Source organism: Lissotriton helveticus, chromosome 9, assembly GCF_964261635.1.
Source record: "Lissotriton helveticus chromosome 9, aLisHel1.1, whole genome shotgun sequence".
Classification (NCBI taxonomy): domain Eukaryota; kingdom Metazoa; phylum Chordata; class Amphibia; order Caudata; family Salamandridae; genus Lissotriton; species Lissotriton helveticus.
Genome location: NC_136070.1, coordinates 818,117,292 through 818,144,906, shown reverse-complemented (window position 1 = coordinate 818,144,906; position 27,615 = coordinate 818,117,292). Strand labels below are relative to the sequence as shown.

The window sequence follows — 27,615 nt, the reverse complement described above, 5'->3', positions numbered from 1 at the left end:
CAAACAGTGATTTGCCTATTGCTCCGAATCAAACAGTCCACATGCAATCAGGGCCAAAGTACCCAAGTTTAAGCTTAAAACTCCCTTCATGTAATGCGCTCTGGCACCCAAATAAGACTTGTATAAAAAAACTGCTGCTACATAAAGCAAATAAAGGAAGGAGGCAGTTAGCGATAAAAAGAGTTGAATAAAGGAAGTAAAAGCTTTAAAATGCGAAAGAATGAAGAAAAAGTGTTACACACGTCTGGCAACTTTTCAAAAGATTGGTATTCTTTTATCTCATTAAAATAATAACCAAACTCGTTTTCCAATTGCTCTCACTGAACAAATGTAACTTTTTAGGAGACGGGTTGAATAAAAAAAATATTCATGTTTTAAAAAAACCGAAAACGCTGACCTAAATGAAAATCGGGCCTGAAAGCGTATATGGTCCCCTCATTTCTGGATATAAGGAAAAGTTGCCAAGCCCCCTCATCTGTGGATATAAGGAAAAGTTATCAGGAACCAAGTGAGGGGCACGGGCAGGAGGTAGACCGAGAAGGAAACGTGTGCAGGACTGAGGAAGCGAGTAAGAAGGTAGAGGGGGGTCAGGAGTTAGGTGGGGGAGGGAAGGGGGTCAAGGGAGAGGTGGGAGACGTGGAGCAGGGGCCGGGGGAGGAGGGCGGTAGAGGGGCGGATCCCAGAGCCCCAGAAGATGGCTTCCTTCCCCGCTCCGGAGCCCGGGAGTCCGCAGACGTCGGAAGAGTCTCCGCTGTCGGCGGAGGAGGGCCTGCTGGATCCCGGGGAGCAGACACCCTCCTCCCCGGGGTCCCTGGGATTCTCCCCGGAGCAGGTCTCGTGCGTGTGCGAGGCGCTGCTGCAGGCCGGGGACGGGCAGCGTCTGGCCGGGTTCCTGCGTTCCCTGCCCGCGGACGGCCCGGGCGGGGAGGCGCTTCTCCGGGCTCGGGCCCTGGTGGCCTTCGAGGCCGGGGACTACGCTTCTCTGTACCAGATAGTGCAGAGCCGGCCCTTCCCGGCGGAGCACCACGGCTTCCTGCAGGACTTGTATCTGCGCGCCCGCTACCGGGAAGCCGAGGCGGCGCGGGGACGGCCGCTGGGCGCCGTGGACAAGTACCGGCTGCGCAAGAAGTTCCCGCTGCCCAGCACCATCTGGGACGGCGAGGAGACGGTGTACTGCTTCAAGGAGCGGGCCCGCCGCGCCCTGCGCGAGCGCTACCGCCGCGACCGCTACCCGGCACCCGACGAGAAGCGCAGGCTGGCCCGGGAGACCGGCCTGTCACTCACGCAGGTCAGCAACTGGTTCAAGAACCGCCGGCAGCGCGACCGCACCGGGACCGGCAAGAGGTGAGTGGCCCGGCGTGGGGTGCTTAGCTAGTGGGGGCTCGGATACACAGGGCTCAGACACATTCACGTCACGGTGTGTAGTGGTTCGAAAGAGGTCCGAACCGCAGACACCAGAACTACATTACAGAGAGCAACTAGACGGAAATCCGTTGCCTTTAGCTATAGGTATCAAACATGTTGGCCCAGAACTAGAGAGCGAGCACAAAGTCTCAGATTCTTGAACTAGTGATACAAGAGAGGCAGAATGTCAGGGTCTAGGGCCAGAGAGACCAAAATACAATTAGAAGTTTAGTTTATAAACTCTGGGGCAGAATGTCAGGGTCTAGGGCCAGGGAAACCAAAATACAATTAGAAGTTTAGTTTATAAACTCGGGGACGGGCTCTGGGGCTTAGAACAAATGATGCCAAGATTATTAGAATCCAAGTTACATGTCCCAAGGGAGAAGATGTCAGACAGCAGAGTGAGTGGAAGTCTTAAAACTAAAACAACCAAGAATTCAGAAGCACCTTGACTTACATTATTTATTTATGTATTTAATAGTTTTATAGAGCGCGAACCAGACCCGTGAGGGTATCAGAGCACTTTACAGGATGTTTAGTGAAGGAATACGAAACATAAGGACGCGAGGGATCACATTGGGAGAGATAGGGATACATTATACGGGAGGAGCACGTAGTCTAAAGTCATGAAACATGAAAATGTGTCCCCTAAGTGAGGGAATGGAATAGTGAATTAGAACCCCCAACACCCAGAGAATTAAAAGCATATGGTATTCGACAGGCCCACGGGAATCGCATTGCTTTCAAGTGAGGCAACATAGTGGAAACAGCATAGGGATGTGAGAGCTAGCCCAGTTAATGGGCAACCACATAGCACGGAGACAGTACACGCCAGGAAACCAGAACTATAGGATCCATATATAGGCAGTACACAGAATCCATCCATGACGAAAATTCACAGTGGACTCAGAATAATTGAGCCCGGAAACAAGACCAGAACCAGGCAATGGAAATAGAACATGGGCCGAAAGTGATGTCTTAATTTGAGAAACTTGTTTTACTGCTTCCAATAATAATTCATATCGTTTGACAAGTGTGGGTATTATTAATCTAATTCTTATTGCAAACGAAAGTAGATGGAGGCTTCTAAAAGCTCACATTCTGCTGTAGGAAACACTGCTCGACCTGCCTTCCCTGGAGGGTTGCCACGCCTCCTAGCAGCAGGTCTCTAGCTCTCTAAGTACACAGTTGCTGTTAGAAACTCCCCAGGCCAGGCTCTGCCACGTCACTGGGCCTTCCCACGCTTGTGGCTTCAAGCCTCATGGTAGGTATTGTTGTGAAATGTGAACCCGGTAACTTCCTGTTTCTCTGTTCTCCATGCCCTTTCCTCCCTGTCCAAGGCGCCGAGTTCGCTTTTGGTTCCAGTATCCACAGAAAGCATGTTTTACTCCACACACCTCAGCGAGGTGGCATATATATTATTTATGTATATCGCTCGTACAGACATGCAGACCCTCCACTTAGTACTATACATTACACCAGCTGCAGCCCTTTCGATATGACCTGTACGGGCACGGGTTACTGGAAAGCAGGCGATAAGAAAGAAGAGTCAGCTCCATACGAGCTATTTAGAGGTACGAGCAGATGTTTCGAGGCCCATCCAATACACGTTAATTTGGGCTATTGTTAGCTAGCAGACGCAAAAACAGATATTAAGAGCTTCTCCATTCAAATGTGAAAGAATATGCAAATGTTGGCACTAACCGCAAAATAAACCTCAATTTTCAGCACGTAACCCCCCCCCCCCCCCCCCCAAAAAAAACTATTCGATAGGCTTGACCAGCTGCAGAAAAGTCAGTGGTGGCAGAAAAATCAGAACCCTTTCGTAATTGAGACCTGTTTGCACGGGAGGAGCAATTTTATGATGTCCTCGTAATTGAGGCCAACAATGCTTCACTTACCAGCTCAATCTGCAGATTTAGGTGCAAACTGTTCCAAAATATGCATGTCCTGTTATTTACTGGGTCTTTTTCATACCGATTTGACTTGCCAAAATTTAACAGATGAAAATCAGACAGTCTGATTCTACCATCATACTCCTAATTCTGACACCTGTGCATGTAGTGGTTTACATGAGTGTTTGAAGTCAGGGCCGGTTCTGAGTTTTTGGGACCAGAAAGGGAATGTGCGAGGCCCCTCTAAATTTACATAAAGGACACATTCAGGGCTCTGGGAGCTGCTTTGTGCCGACTCCTCCTGGGCAGCAGCTCCTCCTCCTCAGCCACCTACAAGCACCTCTTACAGCTCCTATCCAGCTAAAGGTGTGAGAATTGTTAGTGGGCTGAAAGTTATAACCGTGGGGACGCTAACGTGCTGGACATAGGCCGTCCCTCAGTGTCTCTGAATGGGTAGCCAGGCAGGAGCCTAATTGCAGGACAAACCTGCCAAATGTGTCTCCTTGTAACTGGGACAAGAGGAAGTGTCGCCCTCCCCTCGGCCTCCCCACCCCTAACATCCCTAAGAGGCACAGCAAGGTGGGACCCTCCCATGGGCCCAATTGCGAGGAGACCCCTTTCTTTCAGTTGATCTGCAAGGGTACAAGAGGACCCGTTGTGTATTGCACTGTTGTGGGGCCCCATGCTGGAGGGCTGAGTGTGAGGCCCTGGGCAGCCGCCCATGCCTAGTACTGGCCCTGTCTGAGGTATCCTAGGCCCTCATAATGGAGTTCTGAGCGTAAGGCATAGAAGACTAACTGAAAGGTTAGCTGCATGCATAGAAGAAAATGTAGCAGGTCAAATGTTTAGGAGTTTATTAATTTCAGAATAATGTGGGTGTACACATTAAAATTTTGAACTTTATATTTTACAAATGTACACTCTATTGTTTACCATTTTCCAGTAAGGTTTGGATGTTGATTTGTGGCACTGCAGAAAGTTACTGCTTCATTGCCACAGCAGTATACACATTTGGTCACAGAAATGTGCATGGGTATATTAACCAAGCTGATAATTTGCTGCTGTATGTAAAAAAGATGCAATAGACATGATTGTGAAGATGCCATGTTGCAATTCCTACAGTAATTGGAAGGCAGACTCAGATGGATGAAATGTAATGGTCCTCAACAGTGCAAGTTATGATCGAAACACCTTTCTTGCCATATTTGAGCAATGGATTTTAGTATTAGTTATTTGGGGTTCAGATAGATGTCTAGACTCTATAGAGGACAAAACATATCACCTATGTTCATCAAATCATATGGCGTAAATAAAGCTTAAGACCACAGACATCTCCAGAAGGTAATGCTCAGGGTTCATAAGACAGATCCATATGGTTTGCTTCCTTACTGCCGGCCTACTATGTAATGTAATGTCCTTCTGTTTTTCACTGTGTGTATGTAAGGCGCTCTGATACCTACGGGTCAAGCTAGCACTATATAAAACTTTTAAAATAAAATATGTCTGCAGAGTTATTCCACGTCACAGTTCTTATAGGCATGCCTTTCTGTGAAGAAAGCTTCACCGAAAGAAAGCTGTTATTTAGGTTTTGCATGTCCTACACCTAGTCCACATACGTCTAAGCTATCCACCAAATACACGCTAAAGCTGTCACTCATATTAGTCACATCTTTGCAGGCTCAGGCTGATTATAGCAGAGTTGTCTTTCAGGTTGCACAGGCCTTACAGGCTCAGATCAACAGCTATGCAAGTTTTCGTATTATTGAGCTCTTACGATTCAAACATCTGACAGCAAAGCTATTCAGAAAGGTACACAGACTATTCAAGCTCAGGCTTTGGGCATCCACAAAACCACCCTGTAGTGTATGCGTGATGTAGAGTCTAATAGCTTGGATAGAGGACCTAGAATTATGAAAACGGACTAGTGGGGTCTGGAGTAGAAGATAATGGTGTGTTGTCTTTAACAGGATTCCTGCAGAACACCCCAATTAATTCTGAATGGGGGAGATATGCCCTATACTCTAGCCATGGGCTGTCTGCCACGCTGGTGTGAACACAATTAAGGCAATGAAGAACAAAATGTTTAAGAACAGTCACCCTATTGGTGGGAGAGAGAGGAAGGCATGGTTAGGGCTAGGATACTCAAACGTCTCAAAAAGGATCATCATTTTGCCATGACCAACATTATACAAGTACCTGCCACCATTATCCAAGGAATGACCACCTTTAGACAGAGATGACCCACTGGATACCATTTATGATTCCAAATGTCTGGGATAGCCACCAGTGAGAAACTCTCTGCTATGAAGAGATCCACAACAGGTATTGAAATGTCACATCTCCTGCTCTTTCCTTTTCTCCTCAACTGGTTTTGTTCCAAGCTTGCACCCTGACCTTTGCAGTCCCATATTCCAGTCACTCCATCTGTTACTGGCATTATTTGTTCATGGACCCTGATTGGTCGTGTTGCAGACCTTGTGCTGGTAGTTATTTTATTGTGGGTGGGTTGTAGGGTGTACTTGACTATGGTTTGGTTAATTGTCACTCCAAGGGCCTGCAGTCCTTCTACCTCATGCATGTTGAAGTAAACCTCTCCTCTCTGTTTGAGACCCCTTGAATGACATACTGGGCTAGCTCTATATTTAAGATCTTGAGCTATTCATTTGAAAACCCTGCCTTAAAGTGTCCCTGAGTACATGTTCCTTAAGCCTTTGGCTGTTGTCCTGTACCTCAGACAAGAAGGGGTGCTACTCACTTTCTTATAATGGATTGAGGCATCCCCCAATGTTTGGGATAGATGGCACTCTGTATCGCTCATAGGTATATCCAATATTCCTAGTGCAAAATACTGATCTACTTCTTAATGCTATGCAACACCTATGCAGCACTGTGGAAATCAGCGAGGCCGTGTTTTCCAGAAAAAACTGGCAATTGAACCCTGGTGAAAGCCACGGGGTAAGAATAAGGACAAGTGAATGCCATCGTAAGGATGTATGGGGATCTAGAGAGAGACATTTAAGGGTTGTGTAGTAAGAAATTTACATATTAAGGGTTATAAATTACATTTACAGAACAAATAGATTGAAAAAGCTTGTACACATTGACGAAGGGCTATGTATAATGTTTATCTAATAAAATACAGGGTATAGTTCAATTTTATATTTGCTGCACATTTTATAAATTTACATATTACTCTAAGCCTTTTTTCACTGGACCTGTTTGAGTGTGTGTACTACATAATGAAATTGCTTCTAACCGACACAGCAGTACACACACATCTTGGTTACGATGATTGTTAAGGCTTGTCAAGATTACATTCCCTCGCTTGTTATTTTCTAATGCTTACAAAATAAATATCATAGAGATGATTATACGGACTTCACATTGTAATTCACATAGTGGTGTAAGGCAGAAAGAGGTGGGGAATTTCTTGCTACTTAACTGCCAAGAGTACAGTTAAATCCAGCATAGTACAATTTAGTGTTATGAGTTATTTTGAGTTAGTACAGATGTCCAAGCTCTGACGTTACACTATTGGCCTTGTTAAACAAATACTACTGAACTAAGCTTTAAGACTGCTAATCTCTCAATGCACAGCTCACAATAGTAACCATTGTACATGAAACATGGTTTCAACAGTAGCCCACTTTAGAGATCTTGTAGGCCAGACCTCCCAACTGATCCTCAGCTCATAGGTACGGTCCGGGCTCAGACTTAAGACGGCAGGGCTAGTTGGCTTTACACAAAGTTCACATGCCTAGGCTTTAGTTGATCATGCTATCTGTTAGGTTATACATCTTACAACAACTATTCTTCAGGTGACACAGATCTTACAACTTAAGTCCTTCAATGGTGTCCAGTTGATTACAGAGATTGGTACATTCTGAGATTTCAGATGAAAGATGTATCTGACTCATTGTGTACAATTTCCAAGTATTTTGCATCATGCTTATCCTTAAATTTGGAGATGTCACAGGCTGAAGTATCATACAAAAGAACTGTTCACCTGGTTGTGTCAATCTTACATGTGCCGGCTTTGAACAGCGCACACATTTCTTACAAGTAAAGGCACCAATCACATTTTCTTACAAGCATGCCTATCTGTCAGGAATGCTATCATTTTTACTCAGACTTTACATTGTGTTCTCTGACAGCTAAGCTGTCCATCAGATATAAGCCAAATCTGTCACTCATGTTACACACATCTGCCAGCTCAACATTATGATAGCAAAGTTGTCTTTCAGTTATACAGACCATACATGCCTAGGTCCATTACTGGAATCCAATCCTTCTGACTACAGAGCTCTTAAGTTTAAAAGCACCTGATACCAAAGATATTCCTTAAGGTACACAAGTTGTACAAGTTCAGGCTTTAGGCATCAGCAAACCCATCCCCTAGCACACCAAAAATAGAGGCTAAGATCTAGAATAAAAAACTACATTTATGAAAGTGGACCCCTAGGCTCTGATGCAACAGAAGCAGAATTGTATATAAATGTAAGTCACCGCTGGGGTTAAATAAAAGTCCGGCAGAACCCTCAATTCTGGATGGAGATGATGTTCTCCACGTTAATCCTGGACTGTTTACCATTCATGTAAGAGTAAAGCTACCCGTATATCAGGTGTGGTCAAAGTTAAACTAGAAGAATGAAAAATGTCCACAGCCCCCATAATAAAGGGGAGCAAGTGAGGCAAACTTAGGACAGGGATGCTTAAGATATTGCTGAAAAGATCAACATTATGCATTGACCATAAAGTACAAAGAACACATGTAGACATCGTATCCAGTCACTTTTATCACAGTGCCTTAAGCACAAAGTTTCAATGCAAATTCTTTTCCCAGACACTCCTTCTTAATCCAAGGGAATAACGTAGTGTAGACAAAATACTTTATTTTCTTTTCGTTAAAATCAAGTGCTTCACAGCCGACGCGCGTTTCGCCCTTTCCGGGCTTTCTCAAGGCAGGTTTTCAATGATCATTAGCACTATATATTTCTTAACATTCGTCTCAATAAATCCCTCTAAAAGTACGCTTCGTCTGATTACTTAATCCAACGTTTCCAAGCACATAAGATAGAAAGTGTAGTCCTTCCAAAATAGTCATTCAGGAGCCATGATAAGTTCCATCAGTAAGACGCCATAAGCTTCACCGACACACGTGTGTAACACCAGGATTGACCACTATCATGCAATGGATGGCAGAGATTTGCTGTAATGACCACTTTTAGGCCAGAGATGACCCACTAGGTGCTACTTTTGGTCCCAGGTAGATTTGCCACCAGGAAGAGGCAGTATTTGCCATGAAGGACTGCATGCCAAGTATTTACATGTCTCAACTCCCTCTACTTTTATTCCTCTGCTGATACCGCACCAAGCATGCACGCTTCAACTTTGGCTCCTCCAGTGCAATACTTGAGCATCTCTGTATTATGCTGGCATCCTTCATTCCCTGATAATGAGTGGGTATGTTGCAGGCCTTTGTGAAAGTCCTTTTCACTGTGTGCGAGTCTGGGCATTTGCCATTGTTTTGGTTAACTCTCACTCCAAGGGCATGCAGATGAGTGCTGATGACTCTTGCATGTTGCAGGAGAAATCTCCGCTCCGATTTAGATCTTTTAAATGACACATTGGACTGGCCTCCATATTTAGGAGCTACTTGTTGGTAGTGGCAGCGCTACCAATAGCCCATGAGCTGCTCCTAAATTATGTCCGATATAGCTAGTGCAACCTGGACAACCTATTGCAGATTGTTATGCCTAATACAAACATCCTATATTTTCATGGATAACACAAATGTCTTTGAATCTGGGAAAGTTATGGTACTGTTCTGGTACCAGAGATGACACTTCGATAGACATTTATTTATTGATTTGGACCTCCCCAGAGATTCATATATAAAATATTTTTTTTACAAAGTAACAACTGCAAAACAATCACAATATCCACTTCAATATAAAGATGCATAACATTTTCTAAAACCACATTTTGTGGGTACACAATACATCGACAGGCCATCTCTCCAGGTGATGTACTAGATTCAGCGATAAGTGGATTAAAAAATGGTTGACGTCTACTCACATAGGCTGCACACAGTGGCGGGGGTCTCCTACCAATTGGCAGTGGAACTACACAACATGGCAGGTACATTGACGTCAGCAGGAACATTGCAAAGGGGAATCTCCATCGTGGCATGGAATGTTAACGGTCTGGGGTCCAAAATTAAGAGAGGGCTGGTGAATTCATACCTCAAACGACTCGCCCCGGACATGGTCCTCCTACAGGAGACACACATGAAGGTGGGGACTTGCACATTCATAGCGAGGGGGAGGTACAGGGTATTGGCACATGCGGGCTATACTTCAGGTGCGAGGGGGGTCGCGATACTAGTGGACAAAACACACCCATTTACCATAACACGCACATGGAGTGATCCACAAGGAACATACGTGGGGATACAGGGAACGTGGAAGAGACTAAACATTACCGTGATTTCAGTTTATGCCCCGCCGAAGCTCCAATCACGCACGCTTAGAGAGGTGGCGTCCATACTGCTAGACACGGCAGATACGATGCAAATTGTGGGGGGGGACTTCAATGATGTCATGTCGGAAGAATTGGATCGCTCGGGACCCACACGCAGAGGGGGGGCACAGACAGCGCTGGCGGCGTATATGGCCGGGAGGGGACTCATTGACACTTGGCGCTGGCGACACCCGACACAGGAGGTGTACTCCTTCTATTCAGGGGCACATAAAGCCTTCTCCAGGCTGGATTACATTTTCATGGCACGGCAATACTTGTCGGAGGGGGATGAATACACCTATAAAGCTAGGGGGATTTCGGATCATTCCCCTCTTTATGCAAGAGTGGGGTTTTCGACCGAACGGCGAGAGACGGAATGGCGTCTGTCGGCTTGGGACATACACACTCCAGATATACAACGGGGTCTGAGGGCGGACGTAAAGGTGTATGTGGCCGAAAATGAGGGCTCGGTAGACTCCAAAGTTACCTTCTGGGAGGCCATGAAACCGGTGTTGAGAGACAGACTCAAAGGGAGACTGAGGGACGAACGAAATAGGCAAAGTAGGGAGGCGATGTCATTAGAAACGGAAATCCTGTCCTTGGAAGGTGACTATCTCAGGCACAAGGAGGTAGGCATGTTGAGGCAATTATGCGACAAACAAAGAGAATACAGGGAGCTGGTTTCGAACGAGGCAAAAACACAGTCGCTAGCAACGTTACACCGCCTCTACGATGTTGGCGATAAATCGGGCAAGCTGCTGGCGTGGTTAGGAAGGAAGGAGAGAGCGGCACGGTGGGTGGCCCAAATCAGGAGGGACGAGGGGGAATTAGAAACGACTGACAGGGGCATTGCCGATGCGTTTGCACACCATTACGAACACTTTTACAAAGCAAGGGACCTCGGCACAGTGGACGAGGCCACGCAATACATGGAACACGTGGACGTTCCATCCTTGGAGGTGGAACTCAGTGCCCCACTCGAGGAGACAATTACTCGGGAGGAGATCACCACAGCCATTAATAACTTAAAATCAGGGAAAACGCCGGGACCCAACGGGTTCCCAGCGGAATTCTTTAAAAAGACAGCTGACTTACTAACACGTCACCTCTTGGCCTTGTACGTCGAAGCCTACGACACAGGGAGCCTCCCGCGAGATTTGGAATTAGCCACCATAGTACCAATCCACAAACAGGGCAAGCCCGTAGAGGACTGTGCCTCATACCGTCCCATCTCTTTGCTGAATATGGAGGTAAAAGTGCTGGCCATGGTTCTGGCGGCACGCCTACGTACTGTCATTCCTACCCTTATTCACGCAGACCAATCCGGGTTTTTGCCGGACAGAGCGACAAAACTCAACCTTCGACGGACACACAACTGGCTTCAGGAGGTGAAGGGTAGGATGGAGCCTCACTGGTTCCTGTCATTGGACGCTGAAAAGGCGTTCGACGCTGTGCACTGGCCGTTTCTTTTGGCGGCATTGGGCCGGTTTGGCTTTGGTCCGAATTTTCGGAACTGGATACAGCTGCTCTATGCAGCACCAAAGGCGCGGGTGCGAGTGAATGGCTGCCTATCACGGGAATTTAGAATAGAGAGAGGCACTAGACAAGGATGCCCGCTATCGCCGCTGCTCTTCACACTCACCATAGAAATGTTGGCGGCTAGAATAAGGCAAAATCCGGAGATACATGGTTTTGATTGGGGCGAGATAGGGGGGTCCCAGGAGAAAATATCACTGTATGCCGACGATGTATTATTATACATTACGAAACCGGAGGTAACGGTGGGGGCGTTGTTCAGAGAGCTCGAGGGCTTTGGGGCAAGGGCGGGCCACACCATCAATTGGCATAAGTCTGTCCTCTACACACCACAGGGGGGGTTACAGGGGGTAGCACTACCGGCCCGCCTGCTCACCACTGTGGAGGGATTCCAATATCTTGGGGTCTATATCTCAGTGGACGAGAAGGTCTCCTTCCAGAAGAATGTGGGCAGGATAATGAGGGAGGCGGTGGAGGACATGACGCGGTGGAGGCAGTTGCCGCTCACCATCCTGGGTAGAGCGGCAATGTATAAAATGATCACTTTACCCAAATTCCTATACGCACTTCAAAATGAATACTACCCGCTCCCAGCTAACACCATTCCCAGAATTCACGCTGACCTGCGCTCCTTCATATGGCTAGGTAAACAACCGCGCATCGCGCTTCGGACACTCCAACGACACCAATATAATGGAGGGATATCGTTGCCAAACCTGGAGGCCTACTATTGGGCAGAACACCTAACTCCCATAAACGATTGGCTACATACACCAGCGGACCACCCCACATACGCATTGGAAAGACACAAATTGTCTACCCACAGTATACTTCACTATCTATATGGTGGGAAGGCAGGGAGAACGCTCTTGCCGGCAACGGTGATTACAATTCGAGCGTGGACAAAGGCCACGAAAGCCACGGGGTGGGAGGGGAGGTTGACGCGTCAGACGCCAATATGGCACTGCGCTTGGCTCACAGAAGTGCGAAAACTGAGAGGCTTCGCCAGGTGGGACGACATAGGAATATCCACTATTGGGGATTTGACAAGGAACGGTGAGCTGAAGTCGTTCGCGAGGCTGAGGGCGGAATATGGCTTACATCACACACAACGGTACAAACACATACAGCTAACGCATGCGTGGAACGCCCAGAAGATATCACTACAAGACATGCCAGAATATGCACCACTAGAGGGGAGACTCCTGCAGGAACAGCTGGTACACCAGGCAGTGTCCCTCACGTACAAAACACTCACGAACAATATGTTGGGGACTCTGGCGAAACTTAGAGGGATTTGGGAGGCAGAGGTCGGAAGAATGGAGGACTTAGATTGGGAGCTCATACTGATGCACCCTCGTGAGGTGGCTATTAAATCAAGACTGAGGCTGATACAGTTGAACGTCCTACATAGGACTTACTTCGATAGACTACGCCTCCTTAAGATGGGCAGGATAACGGACGCCACATGCCTTAGATGTAGAGCGGCCCAGGGAGACTTTTTCCACACCATCTGGTCGTGCACAGACATACAAGTATATTGGTCACACATTTTCCACGAGCTGGGGGAGGTGCTGGAGGTAGAATTAACGCTGGACCCGAAACTGGCACTATTGGGGATGGTCACGGAGGTAGACCTGCCACGCCCGCTTCTCACTTTCCTGGTGCTGGCACTAGTGGTGGCCAAAAGGGACATTGCGAAACATTGGGGGGTGGAGGAGGTGCCAGACATAGAGGAGTGGAGGAGAGGGCTGGACCTCTATATGGCAGCAGAACGGGTGACGTACAAGGCGAGAGGCTGCCCCAAGAAATTCCGAAAGGTGTGGAGCAAGTGGAGACAGTACCATGGCTTGGAAGTTGGCGATCAGAGGAGACCCCGGGAGGGAGGGGAAGGCGGTGAGGCGTAGAGGGGAACACCTGAAAGAAAGGTGTGCCTAAGGTGTATCAGGGACGCAGGGAGCACGGAGATACTACACATATTGGGCATTGAACAACGACGTGGATGGAGGGATCGGCAACTGTTTTACCTATATGTACTTGACACGAATGAAACGATGACCCTTTGATTGAGAGTCGCTAGACCTGAATGTCTTCCCTTCCAAGGGGAACAGCTACAAGTTGATTGTTTCGTGAGGGTGGGGGGGGGGAGAAGGGAGTTGCGGGTAGAAATCAAAAAGCAGGATGGGTAAGAGACATGTGGAGAGTGTCAGCCTTAGCGTTAACTTACATCTCATGTGGTTTCAGACGTTGCCGCCCGGCCTCAGGGATGTGGGCACGATGGCTGTGGCAGTGTGGCATTACTGTAACAGTATTCACTTATATGGGCTTGACACGCCTATTTCTTTTAATCCCTGCACAAAAATAAAGTTTAAAAAAAAAAAAAAATGGTTGACGTCTGAAGTGCAAAGCTGGACAAAAAAAATAGCATGATCGAAATCTTGTGCACTACTATTATGAAATTTACAAATTCAGTCTATAAGAGACAGTTTTTTAGGTCTCGCCTGGCGTTGGAGCGCATGCGCTCCTCGCCTGCAAGAGCTATAGTTAGAGATATATTTCAGAAGGGGGCTTCAAGCCCCACCTCTGTTTTCGATTGGTGCGCGTCACACTTTATGCTAATTGCTGCGTCGCCATTAGGTTTCGGCAATTTTGGTTGCCGCTCTGTGGACTTTTAGGCCGGCTCATCCGGACAAGGGCATGCCATCTTTGTTTTTGGTAACGTTTGAAGGGTGTGCGCAGACACCGCTGACAGCCAACTGTGCCAAGTATCTGTTCACTATTATGTGTTGTCTTGGATGCTTGCGAGGGAGGCAGCGTGAAGACGCTCCCCTCCCTCCTGCAAAAGGCACCCCCCCACTCCCGAAGAGCAGGAAGGTGGAAAGGGAAACCTGTGCAGTGGGGGCATAGAATAATACAATTTCACTCGTACGCACTTTTTCGTGGCATATAATTAAGGCTCTGGTGCTGAGTGCCATTTCCAATGGCAGGGTCCATTAAAAAAAAAAAAAAAAAAAACTTTCCTATAGGATGGCAACAACCCTACGAACGCAGCTGGTCAGAGTTCCAGCCTTAACTAAAAATGTAGTAGAAAAAAGATTAAAATGCTGCTTTATGGGCCAGGAGATTTAGAGCTAAACCACACTGTGTGATCCTGGGCGTATCGCTTAACCGCCTACTGCCTCGGTTCCATCCTGTGCCAAAACTAGAAATGTGAAAGTTGAGACAATTAAAATGTTTGTGCCTGTGTGTGCACTTGTCACACGTGTGTGCACAATCTACCCCGTGTTTGACCCCCTCCTCTCTAAAAACACTTCTACAGACCCCACTGGCACCCGGCTACCTTGGGACCGGTGAGCGCTGCACTATACGGACACATTGTAACCTATCACTTTCACACTTCTAACAAGTGCACCAAATGCTGTGCACTGCCCGCTTGTGAATATAAGTGCGCCTCCCACAGCCCTAGCGCACAGTGGGCCAGGGCCACGCCTCAGGGCGCATTTTCCAAAATCTAAAAAAATTCTCTTTTTAGCTGGAGCATTCTCACCCATATATGAAATAGTGCTAGTTTATATAGCGCCAAGTTAACCGGAAGGTATAGTAGCGCTTTTACATGAGCACTAGTTACATAATGTTACCCAAAAAGACACTTTCATTTTTAATTGGCACAGGAAGATTAAATAACTCCACAACGCTGAGGGTCGCCTTGAACCCTGTTCCCCAGCTCCAAAGCCGCCATCAGGCTACGATATCCTCGCCTGTTCTTTTGCAGCATTTACAGTTCAAGAGTTGCTGGGCAGAACTACTTTGAATGCTGATTCCTGTCCAGTCTTTAGTTCAAATGTTGTCCTTCTTGGCGGTGAGGGACAGGCAGGACGCACACTAGTGTCAGGCTGGTGGCACAGTAGCACGGCGACACCTAGAGCCATAAACAGCCAAGATTGTCATAAATTATTTAATGCCGGGCCTGGGCCCTGGGGTTAAGGTTAAGAGCCTCAGCCACGCAGACACAGTTTTGGGTTGGAATGAGGAGAGCACAGCATAAGATAGGGAGGATTCTCACACACACGTACAAAGTGGACTGTAGCAGTACAAGCTTCCATCACCTGCCAGAGACAAACTTGGGCTCAGCAAGCTCATGAGCTGTAACAGCGCAAGCTTCCGTAAAAGATGAGACAATTTAAATAATTTTGACTTTATATGTGCCTCTGTGTACACTTGTTTCACGTGTGTGCACAATCTACCCCAAAGTTCGACACCCTCCTCTGTAAAAACACTTCTACAGGCACCACTGGCACCCGACGACCTGGGACCGGTGAGCGCTGCACTATACGGACGCAGTGTAACATAGCTCTTTCACACTTCTAACAAGGTTGAAGAGGTGATAAAGAGCCCCTGGGGTTACCCAGCTGTGCCTGAAGGGCAGAGCTCTGCTACAATGGAATGCCAGAGCAGGGGGTGGAGTCGTAAACCATGCTCATCAAAGGAGGAAGGGAGGCCTGGTTTCAGTTACAATATGTTATGTTTTTATACATAATTGAGGCTCTGGTGTTAACCATGTAAATTACGTTCGTTGGCAGGAGTACCTGTATAGTGCTTAGTGCAAATTTCAGATCTAAGCACTATACCCAACACAATAGCAGCAAAGCACAGTGGCAGGCGTGTTGATTTGCAACTTATAAAGTTTAACCCATATGCATTTCCCCCTGCCCTGGAACATTACTTATGGGCCAAAAGCCTCTTAAGCCAGGGATACTGCAAAGCGTGCAATATGTTAGGTTTCAAAACAAAATTCACACTATGATATAAGCCATGCAAGTAAGAAATTACATATGTCACCCTACCCCTACTAACATACACATATATTATGCTACAAACCTCATTTATTTGGGTCAAACTTTACTCTGATTAACTCCCAATATTGTTTAGCGGGACTGCCTGTCCCTACACTCTACATGTACAAATATGTTTTGTATATACATTGCTTCCAATAACTACTTTTTTGCTCTTATACACACACCCCGTACAGGGAAACCCTTTACAGAAGCAGCTGCTCTGCAAGTCCGGTATATGCACGGAAGAGGGGGTGTGCAGCCGTGGTCTGTGTCCAAACAGGGCTTGTGCATGGGAGGACTTTGCACAAGGGCTGTTCCAGTGTGTTCACACGGAGGGGTTGTTCCGGGGTAGGGACTGTGTCTAGATTGTCTTTACCACAGCATGTGGACATGCAGGTATTGTCATAATTTAGTAATTTATAGGCAGTGTCCCTTTAACGTAATTTGTCAATGAAACACAGACCCCTCTAAAATACGTGAAACAATCACAGATGCATGTAATCCAGTGTGATATAGATGAGATGTCCTGTTGCTTTATCTTTTTTGTTTTTGTTTTTTTTTCTCACTAATTCATCTCCAGTCTAATGGTGCATAGTTGATGATATATACTGTATACTTTTTAGAAAAGAAAAACAATATAAAACGCCATCTCATTTACAATGCTAACAGCTTTAAACAATGTCACTGCGAGACCTATTGCATTGTAAATGCTTCTCCTATGCATCTGTTGGGATAAAGCACTCCTTCATAGTCACACGCATTGGCATAACCAATAGGTCTAGTTTTTGGGACCTTATACGTGTTTAGTAAGAGCTATTGACTTTGCCAGTGTCTTTAAGCTATGTTGCGGAGCAGAGTGGCTGCTGTGCAGGATGTTGAAAAGGTATAATAAAGTGTTAAGCATTTTTGTTCCCATTATATATAACAAATAAGACATATGTACAACTGAACTACCCTATTAAAATTGTTTTCTTGTCGTTGCAATGCAGAACTCCTTTCTGTCTGTTCTAATACTTGTTTGCTCTCTGAAATTCTGTAATCCCGTTTCATTGTTTCTGCCTCAGAAACAATTATTTAACCTTCGTGGAATGTTCGGAAGCCACAACTTGTTTTTTGTAGTAAAGAGCAAAAAGTGCTGCTACTTCAAAGCCAGGTTTTCCTTTCCTTTGGTGTTCTTAAGATTCTGGTGTCCAATTAAACCACTTTGCGCCAACACATCTAGATAGTTAATTAGAATTAATACTCAAATTACCAGTGAACCTGAATGAGTAGTCAAATGTACTCCAGAAATCTAAAAGCTACAGCCATGTGTTCTTAGCTGCGCGTATCACAAGCGCCTGGAAAAAGGAATGCAGAGATTAAACAAAATAATTTAATAAATGAACATTCAAAAACTGAAAGACCTAAAAAGAGGAGAGGAGAGTAACGTGGCTACAAACAGCAGTGAGTAATAAAAACAACAATATAATGGGCAGAAATGCAACACCAGGGGAATGACTGATCAACTCCTCTGCGGAAGCAACACATCCACTTGAGATGACTCTTGGTGGCCAGCAGAGCTTGCCCCCTCTCACCCTAATAACACCCTAGGAACCTTGGCATCATACTTGACAGCAAACTCACCATGAAAAAAGAGATGAACACTGTGTCCTCAGCCTGCTTCCTCACTCTCCGCATGCTCTGGAAAATCTTCATGTAGCTCCCCTTCAGCACCAGACGCACCATCACTCAGGCCCTCTTCACCAGCCGCCTGGAATTCGGCAACACCCTCTACATTGGGGTCACCTCTCATCTGCTGAACAGACTTCAGGCCACCCAGAGCGCAGCAGCAAGGCTCGTCCTCAACCTACTGAGGCGAACCCACATCCCCCCCTTACATCAGACCACTCCACTGGCTCCCCGTCTATAAGCGGAGCCAGTTCAAAATGCTGACCCACGCCTACAAGGCCCTGCACAATGAAGAACCAGCCTACCTTAACCACAGACTGAACTGCCACCAACCCATCAGACATCTGCGGTCTGCATCCCTCTCCCTCGCCCACACTCCCCCCTTCTGCCGAAGCAGGAGCGGCTGCCGCTCCTTCTCCCCACCTAGCCGTCAAGACCTGGAACAGCCTCTCCCTCCACCCCCCATCCCCCCCCTCCCCCCCCCCCCCGGACCTCCCCATTCCTGCAGGAATTCAAAAGCGGTCTTAAAACCTGGCGGGTCAATTGACAAGGCCCAGCAGCAGCTACCCCCAGCGCCTGGATACCCTCACAGGTGATAAGCAGTGCTTTACAAATTGGAATTTATTGTATGATTTATTGACTGCCATTTGTGTAGCACTCACCACCCAAATTAGGTCTCTTGGCCCCAAACTAAATAATGCCTAGCCAAACAAATAGCACTTCAGAACTATGGGCCATATTACCAAGGTGAAGCATCGCCGCTTTTTCGGCGAATTTTGCAGAGAAAGCGGTGATACTTCTAGCGCCCTATTAACAAGGGCATGCTAACGCCTGCCTCAAGCCCACTTTGCATGTCAGCGAGAAACATCGCTAATGACATGCAAAGTGGGCGTTCCCACGTCCAACCACATGTAAAATGTGGTTGGAGGTGGTAACACCCTATTACCAAGGCAGGCATTGGGAGAAAGAGAGTTTATCGCAGGTCTCCCAACGCCTGCTCTGATCAGGTGTTAGGCATTGATAACATGGGGGTGTGGATCATAAAGCTGAATCCACCCCCCCATATTATCAAGGCACACATTAGCGCGTGACAACAACGCTTGTTTTCACGCGCTAATGTTCCCTATCGCCGGATTTATTATCGCCTACGTGTTGCACGTTGATAATGACACGCTAACACAGTGATAAAATCCGGCGATAGGGAAATGTGCGATGTATGTTTTTTAACGCACATCTTGGTAATATGGCCCTATGTTCCTCTAGCCAGTGTGGTTTTATGCTACACTCACCTTATCACTAATTAATTTTACTCTCACTTACTTGGGAGTTTACTTATTGTGGATTTTAATTTAGAATTAAAGCAAAAAGTGGCTCGGATAGTACGCTGCAGCAGACAGTGATTATTTCTATACGTTAGGGCCAGTGTCTAAGATGAGCAAATTTGTAAAATTATGATTATTAGAAATACTTTCTTTTAACTGCTCATACGGTAGAGATGTCAAAGACAACCTAGTTCAAGAAAAACGCAAAACGCAACCATTAATAAATTATGACCTAAGCCCTAACCCAAACGAAATTAGACCACTCAACAATGCTCTAAATAAAAGGCCTCAAGAACTGAGCCGTAAGCGTTGACCCTAACATGCTCTCAGTAAATATCAAATGCTAATTAATGTTCACCATTTTACATGACTGCCTAATTAAAGAATTTGATTCGTGATATATGTTAATATAAAATGAATGTAAGCAAATATGAAAGCGATAACGCTATAAAGACTAAAAGTGCATCCATGTTATATGTCAATGCAGTCCGCTATTAAAAAAAAGTCAATAAAAATGCAAAAAAACAAGGTGGAGATGACGGAACATTGTACATTTTAGGATATTGTGACATTATTTAAACTTTGAACAAAATTTTTGAATCCTTGTTTTTGCATTTGTTTAAATAATTTTACAAAATAAAATGTTCATTATTTTCATATGCAAGACTTTTTTGTATACATTTGATAGTGTGTTTAAGAGCATAATGTCAGTCAGTAAATAAGTACAATAAGGCGCATGCACAGTAAATGAGAGGATAGTAAGGAAATGTTCTTACTATAACTCAGATCTCGAATGTACAACCCGCTGCATGACTTTGGAGGATACACCTAGGGAAGACTTAAAGTAGACCTTTTATACATATTGCACAAGAATGTAAAAACAAGGAGATCTTAGACTGGGCTTTGCGGTGCTGTATGGGCTGAAGATCCTAGTCTGTCTTTTTCAGGCCAAACTGCTGAATTGTGGGCACATTGGAACTAACCAAAAGGGTCTCTTGTAACTTGTTGTTAAGGGCTTCATTATTACTGTTGCATCTGTGATGAAAATACTTTGTCCTCTTCGAATAGTATCGCTAAAATCACGGGTGTTAATGGGGAGGCATCCAGGTCAGAAGCAGGGGGAACCTGTATGCATTTGCTTTTTTTAACAATAGTGCCTTGTCCTTTTAAGCCTTTCTGAAGTGCAGACTTTTGAACATGTTTTTTAAGCTAAATACATTGCCTGCCTGAGGCATATTTTGTTAAGTGATTTTTAGTGAAATATACGAGTTGTTCGAAATAAATGTACCTTTATAGCAGAGGTGTGTAATTCTACGTTTGTACTGCTTCCTTAAAGGCTTTATATAGAAGTTTAAAATTGCGTTATATTGCAATAAAAAGGCCATTTTCTATAAGGTGATATCGAGCGTTTTTATGACCTGGGTCTTTGGGACGGGGAATATGTTAAGGAACACAATCCCTCTTGCTGCGTGCAGTTCCTGGGAGGGGGGTACTTTAGAAATATGCACTATGCTCCATCCAGGTTTGGAATATCATTTTTACAGATCACGCCAGTATGCTAAACGGTGAGCCCAGAGGCTTGTTGGGCCTGTCCTCTGCAGACTGTCTTTACCCGCAGCGAAACCGCATCCATATTTACTCCTTAAATGGCCTTTAATTAAGAAGGACCATTGCGCATGACAAGCTAGCGTCTCTCCTGGAGGTGGTAATTGGCCCAGGAGAGCCCACAGAGTCTCCTCTGAAGCTGAGGAATGTTCGCATGTTACAGCCCCTTTAATCTCGGGTCAGGAGTGCGCATCTGATTGCTGGAAGCCCCAAAAAAAACAAGAATTGAAATTGCACGAGGGTGGTTATGTAACACGATAATGGGAAGAAAAGAAAATGTAACTGGTATCCATACTAATATTATAAAGAGAGAGCCCAAACCTTTGAGGCGGGTAATCTCAGTAACCACAGCACCAATCACAACACCCAATACAGCGTTGGAAAGGGCAGTTGCAGCAGAAGGACATAGGCTATGCAGACGGCCACCATATTTATTTATTTTGCAGAGTTTTATATAGCGCGAACTTGACCCGAACTGAATCCGGTATCAGACCGCTTTACATAGCACCAGTTACGTTACATGAGGACACACTCATTTTTGTTAGGCACGGGGAGATTGTGATTTGCCCAGAATCACAGGATGTTTGGCGTCGTTACCAAGACTCGAACCCAGATCCCCAGGTCCGAGGTCGAGCGCCTTAGCCGTAAGGCCAACTCCTCTATACATTTAAAAGGTAAAAGAACCGTGCCAGCAAAGTAGTCCCTTGTGGGCGTGTCTGGGTTGTGCTGTGGGCGTGGGCTAGGGGCGTGACTAACGCTGGGGGCGTGTGGTACGGCCATCACATTGTGGGCTGTAGGCGTTTGCTGGGGGCGTGACAACCGCTGGGGGCGTGTGTCAGCCCTTCATGCCATGTGAGTCATACATACAAGCGCCAATTACGTTGCTGCACAGCATCAAGGGGCATGAGAAACGCTAGGGGGGGGGGGCGCGTGTGTCCGGCTTTCATGCCATGTGAACGCAATTGCGCCGCATCAAGGGGCACGCTGGGGGCGTGAGAAACGCTGGGAGCGTGTGCTACGATCATGCCATGTGGGTCGTACATTAATCAGAAGATCGTCTGCTGTGGCCATGTGCTGGGGCGTGACAAATGCGTTCACCTGGAGGCCTGGTAAGTAACGTTACTGCAGCCTCTCCTGCGCGCTGTTACTGAACTCTCTCATTCAATGAAATTACACGTGCCTGCTACCATCAACCTGGGCTCTAGCCGGGCTCAGGCGGCGGATCAGTACACTAATTACACGCGCCTGATAACATCAACCAGGCTTGCAGCTGGGCCTCAAGCGGGGGAACATGCGCCTGCTAACATCAAACAGGCCGGCATCTTGGCCTCAAGCGGGGGAACACGCAAATGAGCGTGTCTGCGGGGACAATTACTGCAGCCTCTCCTACTCGCTGTCACTCAACTCTCTCATTAAACGGATTTACCCGCAGCTGATAACTCTCTCATTCAATGACATTACACGCGCCTGCTAACATCAACCAGGGCTGCAGCTGGGCCTTCTCGTCCCTATTCTAATGAAACAAAAAATGTTGTCTACCGCGAGATTTTAAAATAAATTGCCCTTGCCAAATACACACATTCTATTTCATACCCGGACAACGTAGGGACGGGCGGCTAGTAGAAAATAAAAGTGACCCGTCTACAAAAACGACCAAAACGGAGAATTTTAATGCGTAAGTAAAACATAAAGGGTTCATCACAGGTCTGTTTGTGGGGAAGAGCAGTTTGGAACTCGCTTGGTCTTTTTTGATAGCTAACCTTTTAACGTTAATGCAAAACACAGCACACAGTGGTGTGATGCACTGTCTGGGTTTTTGGGCACATTATGGCGGGGGCACTTGACAACCAAATGAATTGACAGGGAACTAAATAAAATTAATTGGCCGTCTTTCAGCCATAAATTGTCACTGCCCTTTTTGAGGCCGCCCATATCACACACTCCAGCCGACTGATCGCTTCCAATGCCTTTTTTGCCAAACATTGCATTATCAGAAAGCATGTGGCAGATTTTGAGGATTTTTAACCCTTCTAACGCAGAGATGTCGCTAGTCTACTAAGCAATCTGGAAAGATAGCTCTTCAAGTTATCTTTACTGAAGTGGACTCCGTGTGTTGCAGGTATAATAATGACCCAAATATTCGGGCAAGATTGTCTTATAGTCACAAAAAGGCACACTGGGGAATTAGAAAAATACACTCACTGGTTAAAGTAAGAGAACGACAATTTGTATTTATAAAGCGCGACATTTATCCAAAGGATATCACAGTGCTATGCTAGGACTTCTAGTGAATGGCTGGCTGAGTGGTTTATGGGTCGTTTGAAAATAAGATAGTTCTCTGTGAGGCGGAGTTCTTGTGGTAGGGCATTCCAGTGTTTAGCTGCCAGGTATGAAAAGCTGCGACCCCCTGTTCTTGTTTTCTTAATGCGTTTTGTCCTAACTAGAGCTAGGGACTGTGATCTGAGGCACCTCAAGGGTACAAAGAATTCAACTTTCCTCTGTAGAATAATAGGCCCCTGTTGGTGCAGGGCCTTGTGTGTGTAACTGAGCAGCTTAAATTTCGCTCTTTGGCGCATTGGCAGCCAATGGAGCAATTTGAGGCACTCGGACGATGAACTAACTGAGTCTGTCTTTGTTGCATACCAGTTTGGCTGCGGCATTCTGCACTACTGCAGTCGATTGAAGAGGTAGTCTGCCATGCCCATAAATAATGCATTGCCATAATCCAGCCAGCTGTTAAGTAATGCCTGTGTGACCGTTCTCCTACAAGTTTGCGGGATCCAGGCAAATAGCCTTCTTAGAAGTTTCAGCATTGCAAAGCATCTTCCACAAAGGGCCCAAATGTGGTCATGCATGGATAAAGTGATATCCACGAGGATCCTCTGATTTTATTGTGCATTGCTTTGGGGCATCGCCTAGTGACTGGGGTCACCAAGTGGGGTTCCAGAAAATGCCATATCGATCTGTTACTGAGTACGATTTCTGGCTATGAAAGCAAGAAGGACCAACCCCTACTGAGCAAATCGTTTTTAACCATCAGCTTGGTGATGCCAGGTGGCAGCAGAGGTATGTGACCAATGTCACACAGTAGCATTGTATGCCTCCGCTTGAATGCAGCAATTTCACAAGCAAGAAGATGTGTCCGCGAGAAAGCGGTCACCGCAGGGGTGACGGTGCCAACAGTAACTATGCTCTGCAGGTTGCTCGTTCAGCACGGGAAGGCTCCAGCAGGACTGTGCACGGAGATTGTGCAAACAAGGGGACCTACAGACCAGCTTCCTGGGGGCAGCTAGCTCTCCTGCAGAGGATGCTGTGCCAGGCTGAGCTCAAGAGGTGACGATCAAGTGGCGTATGTCTCCTGACCACACAACCCTTCTCCTCCGCAAAGGAGAATGCAAGCTGAGCGCTGCCACGGGCAGAGGTTCATACAGGGTGCATTCATGGCAGGTAGTGTGGGTTAAAGGTTATTGCTGTCTCACCTGCATCTTTGACACAGCTGGAGAAAAGATTCACATGACGAGGAGGAGGGGTTGACCTTTACCTGTCTCATTTATAAGTTCCTCAGATAACAGCTGTGCCCTGGACGGGGGCAGGTCTCCTCTTGATGCAACCGCGGCAGAGCCATGTCTGGGTACGGCTCTGCAGGCTGCCTTTACAGCAGCCTTAGCAGTACTGCTGCCCTGGCACTGCTGCCAAGCGCCCCCCGTAGGGATCACTGGCATGCGTGCTGTGTGCCTGCATCATGTCCTTGCGTGTGGACTCAGCACTTGAAACAAATGCATTCCCACAGGTGCAGTGAAAGAAAGTTCCTAAAAATTCTCTTTTCTCACCAGACCTGGGCGATCGCTTGACTTAGCAGGTATTCACAGCATTTCACAGCCTGGGCTTTCCAAGTTGCATGTTAAATGAAAATAAAGAACTGGACATTTAAACCTATGAAGATCTGGAGCATTTCAGAGATTACGTTTTTCAGTTCGTATGTAAGTAAGCATGCGAACAAAACATGGGCTGGTCTGAAAGCAACTAAAACAAGCAACCGAGCGGTAGCTGCGGCTGCAATGATGAACGATGAAGCATGACTGCTGGGAACAAAGTAGTGTTAACGTGAAGCCTTTATGGCACACGTCACATGACAAGGACTGAGGCAGTGCTAAAGTAACATGGCGGCAGGGGTGAGGGACAGGAAGAGGGCAGCAAGCAACGAGGTGCGGCTGCAATGATAACAAGCTGAAAGAAAAAAATAGTGCGTCAGACAAACCATAAATAAATGGACGAGTAAGATAACTTGGAACACGGGCAGGCTCCATGGGAGGGAACCAGACAGCAAAAGGTGGGAATAAGAAAGCAAATTGACCATAGAAAAGCAAGATTGTACAAGGGACACTACAAGGAACCAACAAAAAACAATGGGCTGCACAAAGTCCATTGAGCAGATACAGCATGTCTCGAACGAGACAGTGCATGCACTGCCTAGCCGAGACATAATAAAAGCATGCAACAGACCACATGTTCTAGATTTTAGGTCGGGCATGCTTGTGATCTGTTTTTGTACAGCAAAAGAAGAGACAGTTTGTATTTGCCCATTTTTAAGCAAAGTTCAATATCTAATTTTGAACTAACCTTGTAGCGTGACTTCAACTGAGATTTCAGCTGTGACAATATCATAGATTCGAAGTGAACCTGCCAAACAATTCCAAAATGTATACATTTCTATTTTCAGAATGTACTATTCAGCTAGGGAACTGTTTTTAATACAGTTACCAGCCTGGCCAATCCAGTGGCGACTACATCCACGCCTAGTCAGGATTTTTGTGAAAAATTGGCCAGTTTCTTTTATGTGAAAGTGGATGCCATTTTCTCCACGCCCGACAGAAAAGATGCAATATGAGGATATAACTCATTCGACGGATATAAGAGCGGACACTTTCGCATTCACGGCAGAGGCCAGTGAAAGAATTTATTCATTAATCCAAACGGAAACTACTGAACACACATATGTTCGAAACAAGGAACAACATATTAAACATCTACTCTATCTCACAAGAAAGGAGATCAATCAGCGGCTCCATGCAAGCACTATGGTAAAGTATCACAAGGCGCAGCGAATTCCCAGAGGCCTCCGGATTGCCCTAAGACCATCCCTGTGCAAAAATTCCAAACCCTTTACAGACCGTTGGTACGCTATTCTAAACAAATGCAGTTTAGATTTAATATTGCTAATTATAGAAGAATTATTGTAAGATTCTTGAAGATCTCAGACAAGAAATTGAAACCACAACAGAAGAACTTAAAAAAGGAGTTTCAGAAGATGAACTAAAGAAGATATTAGATGACATTAATAGTCCAATTACTCGCCACACTCGAGGTGAATGAGAGGAAACTAAAAGTATAAAAGAGACACTTTGGACTATAAACTGCAAGAGGTTTATACCTGGGCATAAATCTATGCCAAACGACGCCAGACCAGACAATATACATCACAAACTGACACGTCCTCTACAGACAGTGAAAAACCAGCAAATGACACACGAAGAACCTCAAAAACACCCAAACCACAGAACAAAGAAGCACAATCTACACCGGAGACTTTTTTTAGTCGAAGGCTCAGAAGAAATAGAAGACCCCAGAGGGGTCGCAACAAAACCAAAAGAAAAATCTCTTCCACAAACGAGGAATGTGACTTCGAAGAAGGACAAAAAGAAACATCATTGATTGACCAAGAGAATCTGGTCATAAACATTTCAGATCAGCATCTGAGCACCATTCAGATAGAAACGTTACAACGAGGCTTGTCATTTGTACCAACTGCGCGGACTAATCAACTGGAACTAGAAGTGAGCCTCTTTAAACTGACTCGGAAAATGAAACTCCGACACTTTTTTGAGAATGTGGTGACAGATCCTAAACCCAAACAGGAAGATGAACTGAGAGGATTGAAAACCAAGAGCACATACATGCCACCAACATCGCACAAAACCATAGACTTGTTTGAGAATTTATGTAAACAAGAAATAAGCAAGATTAACACGAATAAGAAAAACACACAACGGAACATGTCTAACAAAGAGTTTGGGGTCATAGAAAGCATAGCGAAAAACGAGAAGATAATTTGTCAAAAAGCAGATAAGGGAGGAGCGATGGTGATTCTCAACACAGCATTCTATGAAAATACAGTTAAAGAACATTTAGAGGATCCGAACTTATACATGGAAATCCAAGCAAACCCCACGGAAGAAATGAGAAAGATTCTACAAGGCATTCTGAGGAAAGCAGTGGAACATGGCACAATTAGTGAGAAATCCAGAAAGTTCCTCACGCAAGATAACCCAAAGAGCCCAACTATGTACATGGTACCAAAAGTACACAAAGACTTGTATAAACCACCCTGCCGCCCAATCGTCTCCACAAAAATGAGTATTCACGAACCAGTGGGAGAGTATATTGATAAACATTTACAGCCTTTGGTCTACAAGAGCCTATCATACATAAAAGACACGACAGATTTTTTGATAAAACTGCAACACGTGAAAATGGAAGACGACAGTGTAATGGCGACGGTCGACGTAAAATCCTTGTATACTTCGATACCACACAAGGAAGGCCTAGAAGCCATAGAGAGTGCTTTATTGCAAAGTACATATCCCCAAGATTTGCAAGTTTTTTTGATGGAACTTATGCAGTTTACATTATTTAATAGCTACTTTTGTTACAAAGAGAAATGGTTTATTCAATTAAATGGGACCTCGACGGGAAATTGCGCCGCACCGGCGTATGCCAATTTGTTTATGACAGCGTTCGAAGAACAACATGTCTACCATAATGAAGAAT

General features: G+C 45.8%; 1 protein-coding gene across 1 annotated transcript in view; it reads left to right on the top strand.

The window, feature by feature from the left end:
* Positions 1 to 672: 672 nt before the first annotated feature.
* The window catches only part of LOC144781902 (homeobox protein SIX5-like), a 130,186-nt gene continuing 103,243 nt past the window's right edge, over positions 673 to 27,615 (top strand). The window contains exon 1 of the mRNA XM_078660973.1: positions 673 to 1,344. Within this exon, the coding sequence (XP_078517099.1) occupies positions 695 to 1,344 (650 nt within the window). The 5' untranslated portion in view covers positions 673 to 694. The remainder of the gene's footprint in view (positions 1,345 to 27,615) is intronic.